The sequence below is a fragment of the Mesoplodon bidens genome (genome assembly GCF_964165515.1).
Source record: "Mesoplodon bidens genome assembly, chromosome: 19".
NCBI lineage: Eukaryota > Metazoa > Chordata > Mammalia > Artiodactyla > Ziphiidae > Mesoplodon > Mesoplodon bidens.
Window position 1 is genome coordinate 24,787,151 of NC_138179.1, and position 18,337 is coordinate 24,805,487.

Consider the following 18,337-nt stretch of genomic DNA (forward strand, 5'->3'; position numbering starts at 1 on the left):
ATGCGTCTGGGTCTCAGGGGTCCAAACCCAGAGCTCTCCCAGGGGACCCCCCCTCCCCCAGCAATAGGAAGCTTGGCCCGGAGTCCAGCTGAGCCTCCATCTTCTCAAACATGCCTCCCAGGGAGGGAGGGAGAAGATATGAGAATGGGCGGGGAGGGTGGCAGGGCTGCTTCTAGGAATGTGGCCTGCGGGAGCTGTCCTGGTCCAGTTCCCTGGAGCAGAGCTGAGGCAGCCTGCAGGAATTTACAGGGATGCTCTCAGGACCGGCGCCTGTGAGGGGGCGAGGAGGGAGCGGGCAGAGGAGAAGCTGAGCTGCAGCACAGTTGCAGGTAGGCTTCAGCTCATCCGGTGGGGAAGTCTGACCCTGTAGGGTTGCCTGGCCTTTGTACCCCACGTCAGCTGGTCGGTGGGAGTGGGCTGTGGGGCAGGGAGGAGCTTGACCCTGGGTGAGGAGGCAGCTCTGTCTGTTTGGCTGGGGCTGTTCTCAAAGAGGGAGGCAGCTACACTTCATCAGCCTTCCTGGTGGGGGAGATAGGGGGTGGGGGTGGTCCCGAGAGGGTGTCTGAATGGCACCCCACCACGTCCTCCACAGTTCCCATGGAAGTTCCCGTTTGTTCTAAAAATGAATTCACATTCTCCTGTATACTCTAATATATTTATGAATTGGTTAGTAAAATGGTTTTGATTCCTCGCCATGAAGTGAAGTAGAACCTGCAGGGAGTTTGATGCACTTATTCCTGTGACTTCTCAAGCCTCCCAGGCAAGTCCCAGGGGCCGAGGTGCAGAAGCCACTCTCTTGTCTAGCCTCGTTCTTTTCCAGATAGAAACTGAGATCTGGGGTCAGGGTTTGTCCTCGCTGTCCTGCAGACATCTCTGCTCCTTCACGAGGAAAGGGGACCGAGCGACTGGGAAAAACTCCAGGAAATCCAGTGCTTTCTCTGCAGGCGTGAGGGTTAAATCAAAGCTCGAAGCTCGGGGGAGCCTGTGAAGAAACCCTGTGTTGATTTAAAGAGCAAATGGATTTTAAAGAATCTTTGCAATAAGCTGCCTCGTTCTGCTAGCAGAACAAACAAGATCCTCCAACACAGTTAGTGTGAAGGTTTCTGAAAATTACAGATACTTCACCAACTTTCCCAGGAGCTGGACTCTTCATTTTGTGCTGTAAAGAAGTGTCAAAACCGGGGAGCAGGTGTGGGCAATGATGCCTCCGTGGTCCTCAGTGGACCCAGGGAAGCCTCTGAGTGTGTGTCTGCACATGTGAGCATACAAGTGTGTGCATGTGTGTGTGTGCATGTATGTGCGTTGCTCAAGTTTGGGGACATAAGAGGTGGGAGGGAACCTCATATAAACATGGCAATGAGTAATGAGGCAGAATATTTCTCATCACGTGCCCTAAATGGATTTCAGAGAAGGGAAATATATACATACATATTGTTACGTATATGACAATGTTTGTATATGTGGGATGTATATATATATATTGCTATTTTATATATGCATTGTTATATACATATATACACATATATAATGTTATATAGTTTTTGTTATAATGTATAACGTTACATACAGTTTTGTTCTTAAATACAGAAAACTGCAACACCTAGAATTTTTCTTGCATGTCTTAATTTCCCTCCTGGTTTTTGAAGGACTTCATTTTACATGCGCAAGACTGGCTCAGCCAGGGTGAGGGGGTTGGCGGAGCCCTGGCGGGGAAGGGCTGTCCTCCTGTCACCTGGGCGCTGACTGCATTTGGGAAAGTGCAGATGCCCTCTAGTGGCCGGTGGCAGATGTTCAGGAAGAAGAGTGCAGGCTCATTTAGGGGCCTTTGGAAACTTGCCCGGGAAGCTATTCAGTCTCCTCTTTATAGGCTGCAGTTTGTTACTCAGATCATTGTTTTCACTTCTTCTAATTCGATGTCATTTTTTCCCTCTCTTTTGTATGGGTAGTTGCATGGAATCTGCCGAAGGAAAGCGCATGATACAAAAATATGAAGAAATGCTCTCATTGCTGGAAAAGTAAGCAGTTTCCGGGACTGGATCGTTCTGCAAATGCAGAGCCCCCACCATGCCCTCTGCAGTTCTGAGTTTGTGCACATTGGTTGGTGGCAGTGAAGTGTCACTCTGTATCTTACGTTATAACCACAATATCTGTGAGTACAGTGCTTCAGGGTTGCAAACAGCACGTCTCCGGGGAATGCAGCTCTAGTCTGGAAATGAGCACTTTTCCAGTGCAGTTTTGTTGGGAATGTGAACTCGGCAGAGCTAGAAGTGGGGCGCTCCTCATGGCACCCCGAGATCAGCGTCATGGAAAATCTCAGCAGCTGCTCGCTAAGCAGAAAGTGACAGTTGGTGACCCACAAAGAGACAATAAGTTTAAAAAATATTTCCTGCATCCTTTAACAGAGAAAGCATAAGAACGAAGATTTTACATGGGTTAATAGTTGTTCCTTCTTTAAAGCTGTAGTCAGTCTTTTGGGGGAGCAGGGTCCAGACACAGCCTGTGTCTTATTTTTTTTTTTTGCGGTACGCGGGCCTCTCACTGTTGTGGCCTCTCCCGTTGCGGAGCACAGGCTCCGGATGCGCAGGCTCAGCGGCCATGGCTCACGGGCCCAGCCGCTCCACGGCATGTGGGATCTTCCCGGACTGGGACACGAACCCGTGTCCCCTGCATCGGCAGGTGGACTCTCAAGCACTGCACCACCAGGGAAGCCCCACAGCCTGTGTCTTGCCTCGTAATCTTCTCCTGATTCAGAAGAGGAGCACCGCACACATTATGATTATGATTATAGTTATGATCACACTTAGCATTGTGGAGACATCTTAGCTGGTGGCACCTCCACCTGCCCGGTCACCCAACTTCTACCCTTTCAACTTCCCAAATATGAGCTTCAAATATGAGCTTCAACTTCCCAAATATGAAGCTTCAAAGCTTCAAATCTGTCCCCTCCTCTCTGCACCCATCACCCACATTTCACCAGAGACCAGAGCCTCTCGGGCCTGAACTGCTGCAGTGGCTTCCTAAGAGCCTCTCTGCTCTGGACCTGTGCCCCTCAGCGCCCACACTGTCACCAAATCCCCTTTCCTCACATCCCCTGTAGGGGAAGCCTCTCAGTGTCTCCCACCAGCCCCTTACTGTGACCCGAACAGTGCTCCCTGACGCGGCCTTTGCTTCTCTCTCCGGCCTCGGCCCTTGCCCTCTCCTCCCTCAGGTGCGCTGTCTACTCACTCTTCCCAGCGCACCATCTGCTGCTCCCCACCTGCACCTTCGTCCACACTGCTGCTCCTGCCCAGAGCCCTCACTCCCCCTCGCTGCCCAACTGCTGCTCATCCTGAGACTCAGTCAAGCATCTCTTCAGCCCCTCCTCCATGAGACCCTCCCTGGCATCCTCCTTATCACCCCCACCCACCCGCCTACCTCTGCCATTCAAAGCCTAACGCCCAGTACATCTGCCTGGGATTGTACTTGCTGCGTCCTCTGTTGACCCGTGGTTGCACCACTAGCTGCGTTTACCATGGGATGTTTATTCATCGTTTTATCTCCCAAGCCCAACACATCAATATGTAATGACTGAACAGTGAATGTCCGTGAGCTACGTGAAGATTAGCGTGAGAACAAATCTTACCCGATAAATTCTTCCAACATTTAAATTCTTCCAACATTTACTGAGACTAATCACCACTTCCCTTATCCTCTTAAAAGATCGCATGGAGTCTCTTTTTCTACTCTCCTCTGATTTAAGCTTTGCCACCTTTAGGAAATGAGGGGTTACCTGCAGGAGCTGACTTGCCTGGCTGAGTCAATGACTCTGACTTAAGAATGTATTCAGGTATTTTACTAATAGCATCTTCAGTTCATGAGATATATGTATTAAAGATAGATAGATAGATGGTTGGATTAGATAGATAGGTAGCTATAGAGATGTTATACATATATAGCTATGTCGTTTATGTTATATATATCTATATATAGAGAGATGTATCTTCAGTTAATCATTGCCAGGCATTGAGGAGCTGGGAGGGTGCTCATGAGGTGACCGTCATCTCTGATCCTCACAGGTATGAGACAAGACTCTACGAGGACTGGTGTCAAACAGTATCAGAGAAGTCGCAGTACAACCTTTCCCGGCCACTTTTGAAACGTGATCCAGAGACAAAGCAGATCACTGTCAACTTTAGCCCACAGGTAAGTCCAGAGGCAGTAACTTCCTCTTGGTTTCTGAAGAGTTTCATTTGACTCTGCTGATTCCAAAGGCAAAAAGGCTTTCTATAAGAATATGCAAAAGCTGCTCAAAAGAACTTGCACCCTGGATTTCTCTTTTGGATTAAATCTTAGGGTGTAATGTTTTCTTAAGTTGTCCACTGTTCACATTTTTCTCCAGGGTCAGCCAGCATATTTGCTTTGATTTTGCACAACAGAAAATACTGCAAAATATCACTTGGTACCATAGTGATACCTTTTGGTACCATAGTCAGCTGGGCCTACCTTGAATACACACTGCAGGTGAAGGCTGTTGACTAGGTGCTAGAGGGTCAACCACGTGTAAGACCTGGTTCCTGACTTCCAAGAGCCCACAAGCTAGTTAGAAGCCAGAATCTCAACATGCAAACGTCTAGTTTCATTAGGTAGCATATGATAAATCACCCAGGAGTAGCTTTGGAAATGAGATTAGGTTATTGGTTCTCAACCAAGGCAATTTTGTCCCCAAAATGGAGACATTTTTGGTTGTCAGACGTGAAGGGGGTGCCAGTAGCACATGGTGTAATTAGATACAAACTTCCTGCAATAAACAGGAGAGCACCCCACAGCAAAGAGTTTTTTGTCCAAAACTGTCAACGGTTCTGAGGTGGAGAAACCCTGCTTTAAATTATAGAAAGGGTAGAAGACCAGTGTGGGCTGTAGCAGCCATGGGAAAGCTTAATGCTGGAGAAAACTATAACCAAAAGCAAGCCCACATCAGGATGTACATCATTCAGCTTACAAATTGAAGAAAGGTATTGGCCACACCGAGCTAAAGGCAGTCTCCTAGTTCTGTCTTGACGACACGTTCCATAGGAATGTAGCGTAGAAAGAGCTGGAAGCTAAGCTGACAGAATATTGGTTTCTTTTGAGATAATTCCAGTTTAAGTAGAACATCAATTCCCCCTAGAATAAAAGTCAACAAAAGGAGTTAGAGGGTTCATTTCTTCACTTTGGCAAGACATGAGTCTGTGGTTGAACTCATTAAGTCCTTGGAGTCATTTTATCAGCTTTCGCTTTGAGCAATATTGAACATTAAATGCCCAAAGAGTTGAGTACCTGGATTACCAACTAGGCTGCAGTCCAGATGGTATAATTGTAGTAATTAAGTTCTTGGTGTAAGACAGTATTGAAGATGGGCCCTCGTCTATATGCTCCGAAGACAAGGACTCTGTCTGCTTCCATGTGCAGCACATGGTGGGTGCTTTACAGGTGTTTGTAGGTGATAAAAGGGAAAGGAGGGAGAGGAAAGGGGTGAGAAAAGAAAAGGGGAGGGAGATACATACCTAAATTATAATGTGAGTCGGGGGGAGACGACTATAAACACAACAAGTCAGAGAAGGGCTACGAACATCCCTTGGCTTCCAACCTCAAGCAAAGTGGCAACAGCTACGCTATGAAGAATGAACAGTAACACATTTGTCATTCTAGAGGTACATGATCAAAGATTTGACCAGGATAAGAATTGTATGGGTTAAAAACATATATATATATATATATATATATATATATATATATATATATATAGTAATTTGTTATATATTAAATAATTTATTTAAATTTCTATTGTTGGGCATTTAAATATTTTCTAGTTTTGTCAATCTGTATTTCATTGATTCTAGGACACACATGGGTTTTTTATATCTTAATGTCTCTGAAAATAGCATGTGTTTATAGTTAAATAAACCACATTTTTTTCTTCCTTAGGTGAAATACTAAAATATTTCTGAATCTGACATAAAATAATACTGACATAAAATTTCTGACATAAAATACTACTGAATCTTACCATTAATGGCATCTTATATTTGGATAAAATATGGTATAAATAATGCTACAATAAGCATCTTTAATTATTATTGCACCATATTTCTTTGGGATAAATGCCTAGAAAGGAGATTGCTGGGCTAAAGGGTGCTCACATTTTGAGAGTTTTAGTGTATTTTATCAATTTGCTCTTCAGAAAGATGTAACTCAGGCATTTTCCTGCCAGCAAGATATCATTCATTTCTTCAAATCACTTCTAACCTGTTGAACCAAAAAATATGTAATAAATATCTCAATGTTGTTTTAATTGGCATTTATTTGACCACTAGTAAAATAGAAAGTTTTTCATATGTTCATTGGGCATTTATCTTTCTTCTCCTATGAATTGCTTATTCATATCCGTTGCCCACTTTTGAGTGAAAGTACTCTCTTTTCCTGTGAATTTGTCAGACTATTTGTGAAACATCTGTCAGATATTAAGAAATCTGCTGCAAATATTTTTATCTGTTGAAGTGTGGCATTTTATTATGTGTATGATATTTTATGCATATAAATTTTATCTTTTATTTTCTGGTTGTACATTTGGAATGATCTTCTCTACTTCAATATTACATAAATCGTCCACATTTTTTTCATTTTTTGTTTTCATTTTTTACATTTAAATTTTTAATATGTATCTTGCACTTATTTCAATATAAACTCGGAGGCTAAGGTCATTTCCCTGCTAAAGGATTAGCATTTGTCTTAACCCTGAGTAGGGTTGTCTGGGCAGCAACGAAGAGCTGGCCCAGAGCCACTCGAAGGAGAGTTGGGAGCCCAGTTGTCTTGATATGGAGGTGGGGGGGGGTGGCAGTGCAGGGGGTGGTGTGAAGAGAACCTATGGCTTGGTATGTGTTTTGTCAACCATAACTATATATATATCAGTCCCTTCATCCAGCAAGGGATGAAGAACAGGGTGTCTGGAAGCCCCACCAGAGGCCTCTCTGTTTTCTCACGGGACCATATCTGCTTGGCTTTTTCCTTCTGCCCCCGGAATTTTAGAGAGGCCTGTGTGACTTCTGTTTCCCGACCTCCTAGTGTATCAAAGCACAAAGACATGCCAGCAAAGAGTTACAGAAATTAAGGGATATTTCAAATGACTATATTTAATAATTAAAGTTGTACACTAGGCGTCTCCTCTCAACCCTGCCAGTGTCTGTGACTTATGTGTCTGACCTCATTGGGCAGGGACACCAGGAGTCTGAATTTGAGGCTCCACATGCATGTGGGTGGCCCAGACCAGATGATCCTCCTCCTTCCCCTGACCACCTCTCCACAGCCATCAGGAGCCTACTGGTTTATTTTTTTGTTTTTTTTTTTTGCGGTATGCGGGCCTCTCACTGTTGTGGCCTCTCCCGTTGCGGAGCACAGGGTCCGGACGCGCAGGCTCAGTGGCCGTGGCTCACGGGCCTAGCCGCTCCGCGGCATGTGGGATCTTCCCGGACCAGGGCATGAACCCGTGTCCCTTGCATTGGCAGGCGGACTCTCAACCACTGCGCCACCAGGTAAGCCCGAGCCTACTGTTTTCATCATCCACGTGCCCAAAAGCATCAAGGCCGAGTGCCCTCCCCTGCTGTCACTAGTGTCTTCTTTCTCAGGGCTTCCTCTCCTTGCTCTTTGTTTGTGATTTACAGGCTCGGGAAACCTGGGTGCTTCCTGATCATCTTCCTTTTGCCTAATGCTCAGTTTTCCTTCTCAGAGAAGATTTAAGGAACCAGTAGGAGCAGAAGTTGAGAAAGGACCCAGAAGGCCCTTGGGCCCCTGGGGTGTCCCAGTCCTGATCAATACGCTGCTATTCGCTGCCACTGAACTACAGCCACTTATGTCGATTCTTTTCTCCAGCTGATTTCCGTGCTGAAAGAAATGAGTTATCTTCAACCCCAGCAGAGGACACACATCCCTGAGACAGCAGCAGCCATGTTCTCCTCCAGGGAATTCTATTGGCAGCTTGTGGCTAAATTGGAGTTGATGGCAAATTGGTACAACAAGGTTATGAAAACTCTGCTAGAGGTGGAATTTCCGTTAGTGCAGGAAGAGCTGCAAAATATCGATCTCTGCCTGAGAGCTGCAGAGGAGACTCTGAGCTGGAAAACAGAAGGTAACAGGAGAGCACCTGGGGTCTGGGGAAAGGTTGGGAGTCAAGATTCTAATAAAGTTGGTAGAACCTCACTTCATTCCCCGGTTAATCTGATTTGGGTTTGAAGCACGAGTCTGTCCTCTCAGATATGCGCCCGACGTAGAGAAGACGAGGAACGACGTCCCTCTTCCGCCTCCTCTGCATGCCTGAGAGGTTTAGACAGCTTTGCTGCCACGCTCTGGGGAATTTTCATGAACTCTCCCGCAGTCTCCAGCATATACTGGGCACTCCATGGAGGAGGATTTTTACTACATTATCATTGTTAGTTACTTTTCTTAACTGGACCATAAACATCTTACATGAGGGAACTATGCATTTACTTTTCTTGTATCCTCCAGCGCAATTCAATAAACTTTCATTGACTGATTAACATGTACAGGGCACCATGTGCAGGACTGTGAGGAGAATATGAAATACAGGGGACGTGACCCCTACCTTCAAAGGGTTCATAACCAAGGCCATAACCAGGGTCATGGTAAGGGGTGGCTTTTTGTTACAACTAGGAAGGAAAAGGCTCTGATGATTACAAACTAACCTGTGCAGAAAAGTCTTATAAAACCCACAGGTATTAAATCCCTATGTTTCATAGCAACCAGACCTTTCGCTCTACCACTGTAAGCTATTTCAATTAATTCTATCTCTTTTGGGGAACAGGCATTTGGGATTATGTCATTCAGATCACCAGTAGTATTCATGATCTTGAACAAAGAGTTCAGAAAACGAAAGACAACGTGGAAGAGATTCAAAACATCATGAAAACATGGGCGTCACCAATATTTAAGAGAAAAGATGGGAAAAAGGAATGCCTTCTCTCTATGAATGATCAGCATGATCAAATGGAAAAATATTACAGTCTTATCAAAGAATCTGGCTTTAAGATTCATGCCCTTGTGCAGGTAATAACCAGCCTCACAGACACACATACCACCAGTACAGGGAAAGCATCAAGAAGTGTGTTTGGGTGCTAGAAGTGATTTGGAAATTAGAACAATCAATATATGCTGTGTCTTCTGCAGTCAGGGATAGAATTTAAAACTGATAGCAAAAGAGCTAAAACTAATGGATGGGAAGCATGTCAAGTCACATTCTGGTATCAGTGTGTCAAAGTTAATACGATCTTAATAGTGACACCACTTAGTCGTCACACGACTTAACATCCCGCACCAAACCCCTAGGGGGTAGAAGGAGATGCCAAGAACAGAATCCTAATTTATCCACTGCGCTAACCACCCCGAACTCGTCCACACAACCTAGTGTGGCCCTGCAGCATCATCCTCATAACCTAGCTCTGCAGAGCCTGGAGATATGCAAGATGACTGTGGTGTCCCTGATGCACTGGGTCAAGAGAAGGAAAAATGCAGAGTGCTGCCCCTCATGCAGGGAGACTCTGCCCTGCATTGTGATCAGGGCAAACCTTGTGTCTCATCATCCAAGACTGGATGGGGGAAATGAGCTATAAATAGCCACCAGCTCCAGCCCTACTGAAGTAGCCATGGGGCAGTTCTCCTGGGTTGATCTCATGCACAGAGTCAGTAATGAATCACAGTTGTTATCTTTGGGTTTTCTGTGGGTTGAAACACAATAAGATGTTGTACTTTTGACCTTTTAAGATTTTCTTTATCTGTTTTCTAGCTTATTAATTTCTGTTCTTTATCATTTCTTTCTTTCTAGTTAATTTGGGGTTAGTTTGCTTCTCCTTTTTGTCTAGCCTATAAAGGTTGAAACTTTAGAGTATTGATTTCAAGCCTTTCTTCCTTTCTAATGCAAGCATTTGATGATATAAATTTCCCTCTTAGCAGTGCTTCAGTTGCAATCACAAATTTGATCTGCCTCATTTTCATTACCATTCAGTTTTAATTATTTTTCTTTTGCGATTTGTTCTTTAACTCAGTGGTCGTTTAGAAGTATGTTGTTTAATTTCCACATATTTAGGTCGTCTCTGGATAGCTTAATGAAATTGTTATCTAGTTTAGTTCCATTATGGGCAGAAAAAATACTCTGTAAGATTTCAGTTGTTTAGAGTTCATCACATCTTGTTCTATGATGTAGAATGTGGTCTATGTTATTGGATGTTCCTTGTGCAATTGACAATATGTTTATTCTTCCATTGTTGGGTGTGATGTTCTATAAAATATCAATTAGTTCAAAGTGGTTGATAGTATTGTTCAGATCATCTATATGATATCTCAGGTTTTTTGTCTATTTGTTCTACCAGTTACTGAAGCTTAGAATGTTAAAATCTCCACCTATGATTTTGGATTTCTCTGTTTTATCCTTTAGTTCTTTCAGATTTTTCATCACGTATTTGAAGCTCTGTTAGTAGGTGCAAACACATTTTAATTACTGTAACTTCCTGATGAATTGGCCATTTTATCACTATGAAATTATTTTTATTTCTAATAATACTTCCTTGTCTTGAAGTCTTTTTTTCTGATAATTCTATTGCCTTTTCTTCCAGATTCACTATTCCTACTTTTTGCATTGTCCGTCTTTTTCCACCCTTTCACATCCAACCTTTTTGCTCTTTGGATTCAAATTTCTTCTCTTATAGACAGCATATAGTAGAAACTTACTTTTCTACATCTAACAACTTTGCCTGTTAATTGATATGTTTAGGTCATTACACTTAATGTAATTATTGATATGGTTGGATTTAGCACCACTGTTTTGCTATTTGTTTTCCATTGGCTTCATGTCTTTTTTGTTCCTCTGCTCTTCCTTTCCCACCTTCTTGTTATTAATTGTATATTTTCTAGTATTCTATTTTCATTTCTCAATAGGCATTTCAGCTTTACCTTGGTACATCACATTTGCAGTGGTTGTTCTAAGTTTTAGTAGGTCTCTTGAACTAATCACAATCTACTTAGAGTTTTCCCATGAAATATAGGAACCTAGCAACAATTCAAACTGCCCAGCCATCTTTTATAGTGTTGGTGTGTGTGAATGTGTGTGTATGTGTGTGTGTATAATATACCCCACAACAGAGTATTATAATTTTTTGTTTTAAAAGCTTTGGGGAAAATATTTATAGAGTTTTGTATTTACCCACATAGTCACCATTTCCAGATTTGTTTTTCCTTTCTGTAGAACTAAGTTACCATCTATGGTCATTTCTCTTCAGCCAGAAGAACTTCCTCTAGTATGTCTTGCAGTTTAGGTCTGCTGATGACACGGTCTCTCAGTTTTTGTTTATCTGAAAATGTCCTTATTTCACCTTTGTTTTTGAAGAAGAGTTTCACAGAATATAAAATTCAGTGTAGACAGTTGTATTTTCCTTTCAGAAGTCATTTCATTGTCTTCTACCCTCCAAGGTTTCTGATGAGAAGCCAGTGTACTGTGTATCTTTGTTCCCCTTTTTTCTCAGGCTCCTTTTAATAGATTCTTTTAAAATAAATTCTTTGTATTTTTTTCCATTCAACTACGATGTACCTAAATAAGTTTTCTTTATATTCAGCCTGCTTGGAGTTTGTGAGGTTTTAAATCTGTTTTTCACCAAATTGGAGGGGGGTGGTTAATCAGATTACAACACTCTTGTCTAATAATTCCAAAATCTATTTTATTTTCTGAGTCCTTTTTTTTAATGTGAAGGAAGTTTATTTTTGTGTCACATAAGTTGAAGGAATAGGCATTCCAGGATTGGTATGGCAGCTATTTTCTGAGTCTGTTCTTAGTGATTATTTTCTCTCTTGGTTAAATGTCACATTTTCCTGCTTCTTTGCATGTCTAGTAATTTTTTATTATATTCTAGTCATGTTGGATGCCACTTTAGAATCTGGATGTTATTTCCCTTTAAAGAGTTTGTGGTTTTGTTTCGACAGGCAGTTAACTCACTGGTGGGTCAGCTTGATCCTATTGAAGCTTTATGTTAAGCTTCCTTAGGGAGAGTCTAAAGAGGCCTTGCTCTAGAATAGAGCTCTAATCCTAAAGCATTGCATTTCTGGAGTCTCAACTGAAGTCCTGGGTTATCTGTGAGGTCTTTTCATTATTTCTGATAGAACACAAACATCTTCCAGCACTATATGACCTTCACAAACTCCATTCAGTTTAGAGCCCCCAGTAACTGTTCTCTGCCAGGCCTTGCAGAATCTTGCCCTAAATATGTACAGCTTAATCCTCAGTCAGAGATTCAAAAGGACTCAGCAACCTCAGCAGTCCCAAACCCCCATTTCTGTCTTTTCTGCCCAGCAGGAACGATGCTCTAATTGAGGTCCACTTTCCTATGCCATGGTTTGGAAAGTGCCTCTAGGTAGAAAGCCAGGTAGTTGTGAAGCTCACCTTGAATATTTCCCTTCTCTTAGGGATCACATCCAATTACCCAAAATAATTATTTCTTGTATCCCGTTCTGTAGCTGTTTGTAGCAAAAGGGAAAGCCCAATCTTATTCCTCTGTCTTGGCTAGGATCAGATACTTGAGCTATTTCTTGTTAGTTTACAGAAAATTCTGACACGTTTGCTCCTTGTACCGTAGTAGATTTGAGGTGAAAGGTCTAGATAGCTATATTGATAGGGTGACAGTAGGAAAGAGATAAAACAACTGCACAAGGCAGTCATAAAAACTAAACTGTAGAAGCAAACAGACATACACATCTTAGAAACACCTAAGAGCAACTCTGGATTGTCACTGTGTTATGATTTGCATGATGATGGACTCTCATTAAATCTTTAATCTACTTTGGAAGGAAAAGTATAGGTAATACACTTTAGAAATTTTAGAGTTTTGACATTTAAAAGCAGAATCATGAGATTTACAATATGGCAGTGTTTCCTAAAGGGGTAAGCGTGAGTCACCTAGAAAATTTACTTTTGCAAAGTGGTAACCACGTTCTTTGAAGATGTAAGATAAATGGAAAGTTGCTGTAAAAAGGCTGAATGATGAGTAAATGGGACATCTGTACTTGCCATACCACCAGGTCGGCGACTGTATCATGTAAAAGGAGGGAAAGAAAGCCTGTGCATTCCTTTCTGTGTGTGCATTTTCTAATTCACTCAGTAGGATGAAGGTTTTTAGTTAATATTAAATGCCAACAACAAAACACTCCAGCTCATTTCTTTTTTTAAATTTATTTTATTGAAGTATAGTTGATTTACAATGTTGTGTTAATTTCTGCTGGACAGCAAAGTGATTCAGTTATATATATTAATATATATATTCTTTTTCATATTCTTTTCCATTATGGTTTATTACAGGATATTGTAGTTCCCTGTGCTATACAGTAGGACCTTGCTGTTCATCCATCCCATATAGACTACCTTGCATCTGTTTATCCCAAACTCCCAATCTATCCCTCTGCCACCCCCTTCCCTTTTGGCAGCCACAAGTCTGTTCTCTATGTCTGTGAGTCTCTTCCTGTTTCATAGATATAATCATTTGTGTCATATTTTAGATTCCACATATAAGTGATATCATATGGTATTTGTCTTTCTCTTTCTGACTGACTTCACTTAGTATGATAATCTCTAGGTCCATCCATGTTGCTGCAGATGGCATTATTTCATTCTTTTTTATGGCTGAGTAATATTTCATTGTATATATGTACCACATCTTCTTTATCCATTCATCTGTTGACGGACATTTAGATTGTTTCCATGTGTTGGCTATTGTAAATAGTGCTGCTATGGACATAGGGGTTCATATATCTTTTCGAATTAGAGTTTTGTCCAGATATAGGCCCAGGGGTGGGATCCACTCCAGTTCATTTCTAAGGATTATCCAGGAAATGCATTACTTGCTTGAACCCCAGATTTCTTATGTCTTGAATTATAATGCCTTCTACCGTTAGTGTTCCTCCTTCTGCCCACCCTGACTTCTGCTCTGATGCAGCTTCCTCCACAGCCCTCAGTCAGCATCTATGAAGCACACATTGCATCCATCAGCATCCCTCCTGAGAAGGTGACCTGACCCCATCCTCCTTTCTCAGGGAGAGGATGAGGCACCACATTTCCTTCATGGGTTAACTTTGTGTTCCTTTCAAGCAAGGGTTATACCCATTAGACAGAATGGGTTTGTTACACATGTATAGGCATACCTCATTTTAATGTTTATTGTACATTCACAGATATTGCATTGTTCTGTTTTTTTTTTTTTTAATTGAACCCTGCCCTGCCTCACAAGTCTATTCATGCCATTTTTCTTTTTGTCACCTTTTGGTAACTCTCACAGTATTTCAAACTCTTTCTTTCTTGTGATACTTTTACGGTGACCTATGATCAGTGATCTTTGATACTATTGTGAAACATTATGACTTGCTGAAGGCTCAGATGATGGTTAGCATTTTTAGCAATAAAGTATTTTTTAATTAAGGTATGAACATTCTTTTTTTAGACATAGTGCTGCACACTTAATAGACTAAAGTATAATGTAAGCATAACTTTTATGTGCACTGGGAAACCAAAAACTTTGTGTGACTGACTTTATTGCAATATTGGCTTTATTGCCGTGGTCTGGAACCAAACCCACAGTATCTCCAAGGTCTGTCTGTAATAGAAAATTCTTCATAACAGTGCAATTTTTCTCCATGTGTTGTTTTCATTCCCATTAATGATAATAGTCCTCCCATATTATTAAACATGGTTTATATCCATTCTTCTTTATTTTGTAGGAAAACCTGGGTTTTTTCTCAGCAGACTCAACCTCCAGTATTTGGAAGACTTATGTTAACTACATTGATGATATGTTGGTGGATGGATTCTTTCTTGCCATTGAGTGCTCCCTCAAGTATCTCCTGGAAAATACTGGTATTTACTGGCTTATGGAAGTGGTTTATTACTGGGAAGGTAACAGTAATAGCATCTATTGAGTTATAGTGAAGTGCAATTGAGTGCTCTGTGACTTTTCCCAAAGTGTTGTGAACATTTTGTGAATTATAGCAAAGGCATTGCGTTTCTAAATTGTCCAACGATAAAAGACTTCTCTCTCTTCAAAACTCAGATGATAAATCAGGCTTTAAGATAGTGAAGCCCATAGCAAAAGCAAAAATATAAAAGCCAATTCAGTCTAAATGAAGCTCCAGTGAGGAGAAGTGAGTAAGCTGGAGCAGCTCCACCTGGACTTGACTCATAGCAGTGGGAGGGGACATTCCCTGCCTTCAAGCTGAATGTACTGTATCTCTGTGGCCTTTTGAGAACACAGGGAGGTTGTAGTAGCCAGCTTACATGGAAGAATCAAGTTTTTCTGTGTAAAAAGAGACAAGAAGCTGGGGATGAGGTAGCTTTTAGAAGGAAAAGGAATGTCAAGGAGGCAATGGGCATTCTTTGAAGCTGTTAAAAGATAGCCAAGGGCTTTGAATTTATGGTCCATACACAGAGTCAAAGACTGTATAGTAAAGGCTAACCTTGGTTTGTAAGGGATGAGATGGAAAGGGCAGAAGAGTTCAGGAATAAAGTTGAGTTACACCTTTCGCATTCTGGTAGATTCTGAGGAGCTCAGCGAGGGTGAAGAATGAGGTGAGGATGAAGGTGAGACAAGAGCTTAGTCCGTTGAGCCCAACCCAAGGAAAGAAATCAAATGCAGAGTTAAAATAGGTGGGCTGAGACCCATGTCCAGATATCCAGCCCATGTAAGAGGTTGACAGTGCAGAGAGGAGCAAGGCCAGCACTGGGTGTAGCTCAGATGGGCAGCACCCACCCTCACCCCCACCCCATGGTCCTGGTAGGTGGAGTGACTGAGGTCAGAGGCAAGGTCTTTGCTTTCGTGGTGCAAGGTGCTCCAAATCAAGGAGATACAGAAGCAGGAAATGGGCTCGGGCATAGCCAACAAGGCAGGAGGTCACCTTCTAGAACCTGGGGCATCGAACACAGGCACTGAGACTGGAAAACTGGTTCTTAGGGACCAGCGCCAACGGTGCTCATCTGAGTGAACTGACCAAACCTCCTCTGATACTGGAGGCTGAGGGTCCCGTCACTTAGCCCTCCTCTGGATCTAGGAAGATGCCCCAGCCACACTTGAGTGCGGGCACTGCATAAGGGGCTCACCCTAGGCCAGTGTCTATCCAGCTCTCCTGATCTGGGCTGTCCGATATGTCACTTGTCCTCCTCTCATGAGGAGGAGAGCGTGGGAGCAAGAGGATGGGGACAGGGGATGGTAGCCAAAGTCACCTTCCCTCCATGGAAATGGGGGGAAAGGGAACACATTTCCTTCACAAAATAGAATGGGCAGGAGCTGGACCTAGTGGCTGCCTGAGCAGAGGAGCTATAGATAAAATTAAAAGGCGCTGGTTACCAAGGCAAGGTGAAGGAGCCTAAAGAGAGTGGCCTTTAAGAGGAAAATCACCATGACCCTTTGCCATAGCCCAGGTGGACAACTTTATTCCCCTGGTCCACCTTACCATTTCCACTTCTCGTGTTTGGTCAAACCAATACCATTCCCATGGCTCTTGGGCTGGCCTCCCAGCCATCTCTCAGAATCCACACCCTGCCTGGGTTAAATGCTACCCACTGTATCCAGAAGCACTCTTCCTCTTCTCAACTCGTAAAGCGATTGGCTTGTACCAGGGGCGTGGAACCGCCACGACCATCCAACTTGTACAGTAATTATGTTGCCATTGCATCTAACATAGGGATTCGGTTCCTATGTCGTCACATAGGGCAAAATCTCATACAGTAACATGTTCTTGAAAGTCTTTTAAATCCTTTAAACTATATGCAACCCAACCTATTAAATTATAAGTATCTAATGCATGTAGGAATACAGAATATATCATGAGTACATATGCAAAGCATAATTTTACTGATTTTTCAAAAATTTACTCTATAATAATAGTATAGTTACTGTGATATTGGTAAACTTGCACTTCCTTAAGTTAAATATGCACTGGATGGGACACTCCTGAGTCCAGTAATGCAGATTTATCATCCTTACAGTTTTGAAGGCAAAGCCTTAGTCTTACATATCTTTGAGGGTCCCACAGTTTTTTAGTTAGGGAGAATGGCTAAGCAGTGGTAAGAAGAACGCCATCAATAATGTGGCTTAAAGGACATGGAAGTCTGTCCCCCGGGTTCTAGTCCAAAGCGAGCACTCCAGGTCAGTTGCAAGTTCCTTCCGTCCTGTGGTTCCACCACTTTCTAGGGCCTGGTCTTCATTTCCATGGTTGAGCCGGGTCACTGCTGCATCCTGGCTTCAGCCTGTGGGAGGGCAAAGAGAGGACAGAGGAGGCCCCCTGCTGCCTCGTGGACCGCAGCCCAGAAGTGGCACCTCTTCCCACATCCCACTGGTGAGGGAATCACATTGCCATACCTAACTGCAAGCCCGTCCACTTATACCTCTATTTCCAGGGAAGAAGGGATAATGGATTTCCATGAGTAGTCTCCACTGCCCGTGATGTCCAGCACGCAGCAGTCTCCTAAATACTTTTACAATCAAGAAAATATATGGGGCTTCCCTGGTGGCGCAGTGGTTGAGAGTCCGCCTGCCGATGCAGGGGACACGGGTTTGTGCCCCGGTCCGGGAAGATCCCACATGCCGCAGAGTGGCTGGGCCCGTGAGCCAGGGCCATTGAGCCTGCGCGTCCGGAGCCTGTGCTCCGCAATGGGAGAGGCCACAATAGTGAGAGGCCCACATACCGCAAAAAAAAAAACAACAAACATATATATATATATATATATATATATATATATATATATATATATATGTATATATATATGAAAATAAGTGGTTATTAATAAGGGTCTAAGCATTTATCTTGTAATTGGAACATCTTTTTCCATATTATATTTTGATTTAAATTTAGCAAGGCAAGTTAGTCAAGCAAGTAATCAGGGGTTTGTTAATCATTTATACTGATTTTAAAAATCGTATCACTACAGGACTACAGAATTAAAATAAGTTCTGTTTTTACAGAAAAGGAGCAGAAGGGATAGGATTGTGAATTTTTTTTTCACGCCTACACGACGTTGGACAAGCACACCCTTGTTCCCCTAGTGGCTGCCAATGGGGAATGGCCTGGTTTGTGCACAGGAAGAAATCAGCTGCTTCCAAGAAACTGGCTTTGCAAAATCAACCTCTTCTCAGTCAGAGGCTGTACTGCCTCCCAGGAGGTGTTTGGGAATGTGGAAGGGGACTGGCTTGGGTTGATCAGTCACTAGGACGTGCCCTCTGAGGACAGGAGAGTAAATGTCCTGTAATGCCCAGGATAGCCCTGCACGAGAATTAGCCTGTTCCAA

At 42.8% G+C, this 18,337-nt stretch overlaps 1 protein-coding gene across 1 annotated transcript in view; it reads left to right on the top strand.

The window, feature by feature from the left end:
• DNAH9 (dynein axonemal heavy chain 9) overlaps window positions 1-18,337 on the top strand; it is a gene marked incomplete at its 5' end in the record, with an annotated part of 303,352 nt that overhangs the window by 41,802 nt on the left and 243,213 nt on the right. The window contains 5 exons of the mRNA XM_081219032.1: window positions 1,947-2,015; window positions 4,056-4,182; window positions 7,885-8,140; window positions 8,834-9,075; window positions 14,779-14,914. Of these exons, the coding sequence (XP_081075158.1) occupies window positions 1,947-2,015; window positions 4,056-4,182; window positions 7,885-8,140; window positions 8,834-9,075; window positions 14,779-14,914 (830 nt within the window). The remainder of the gene's footprint in view (window positions 1-1,946; window positions 2,016-4,055; window positions 4,183-7,884; window positions 8,141-8,833; window positions 9,076-14,778; window positions 14,915-18,337) is intronic.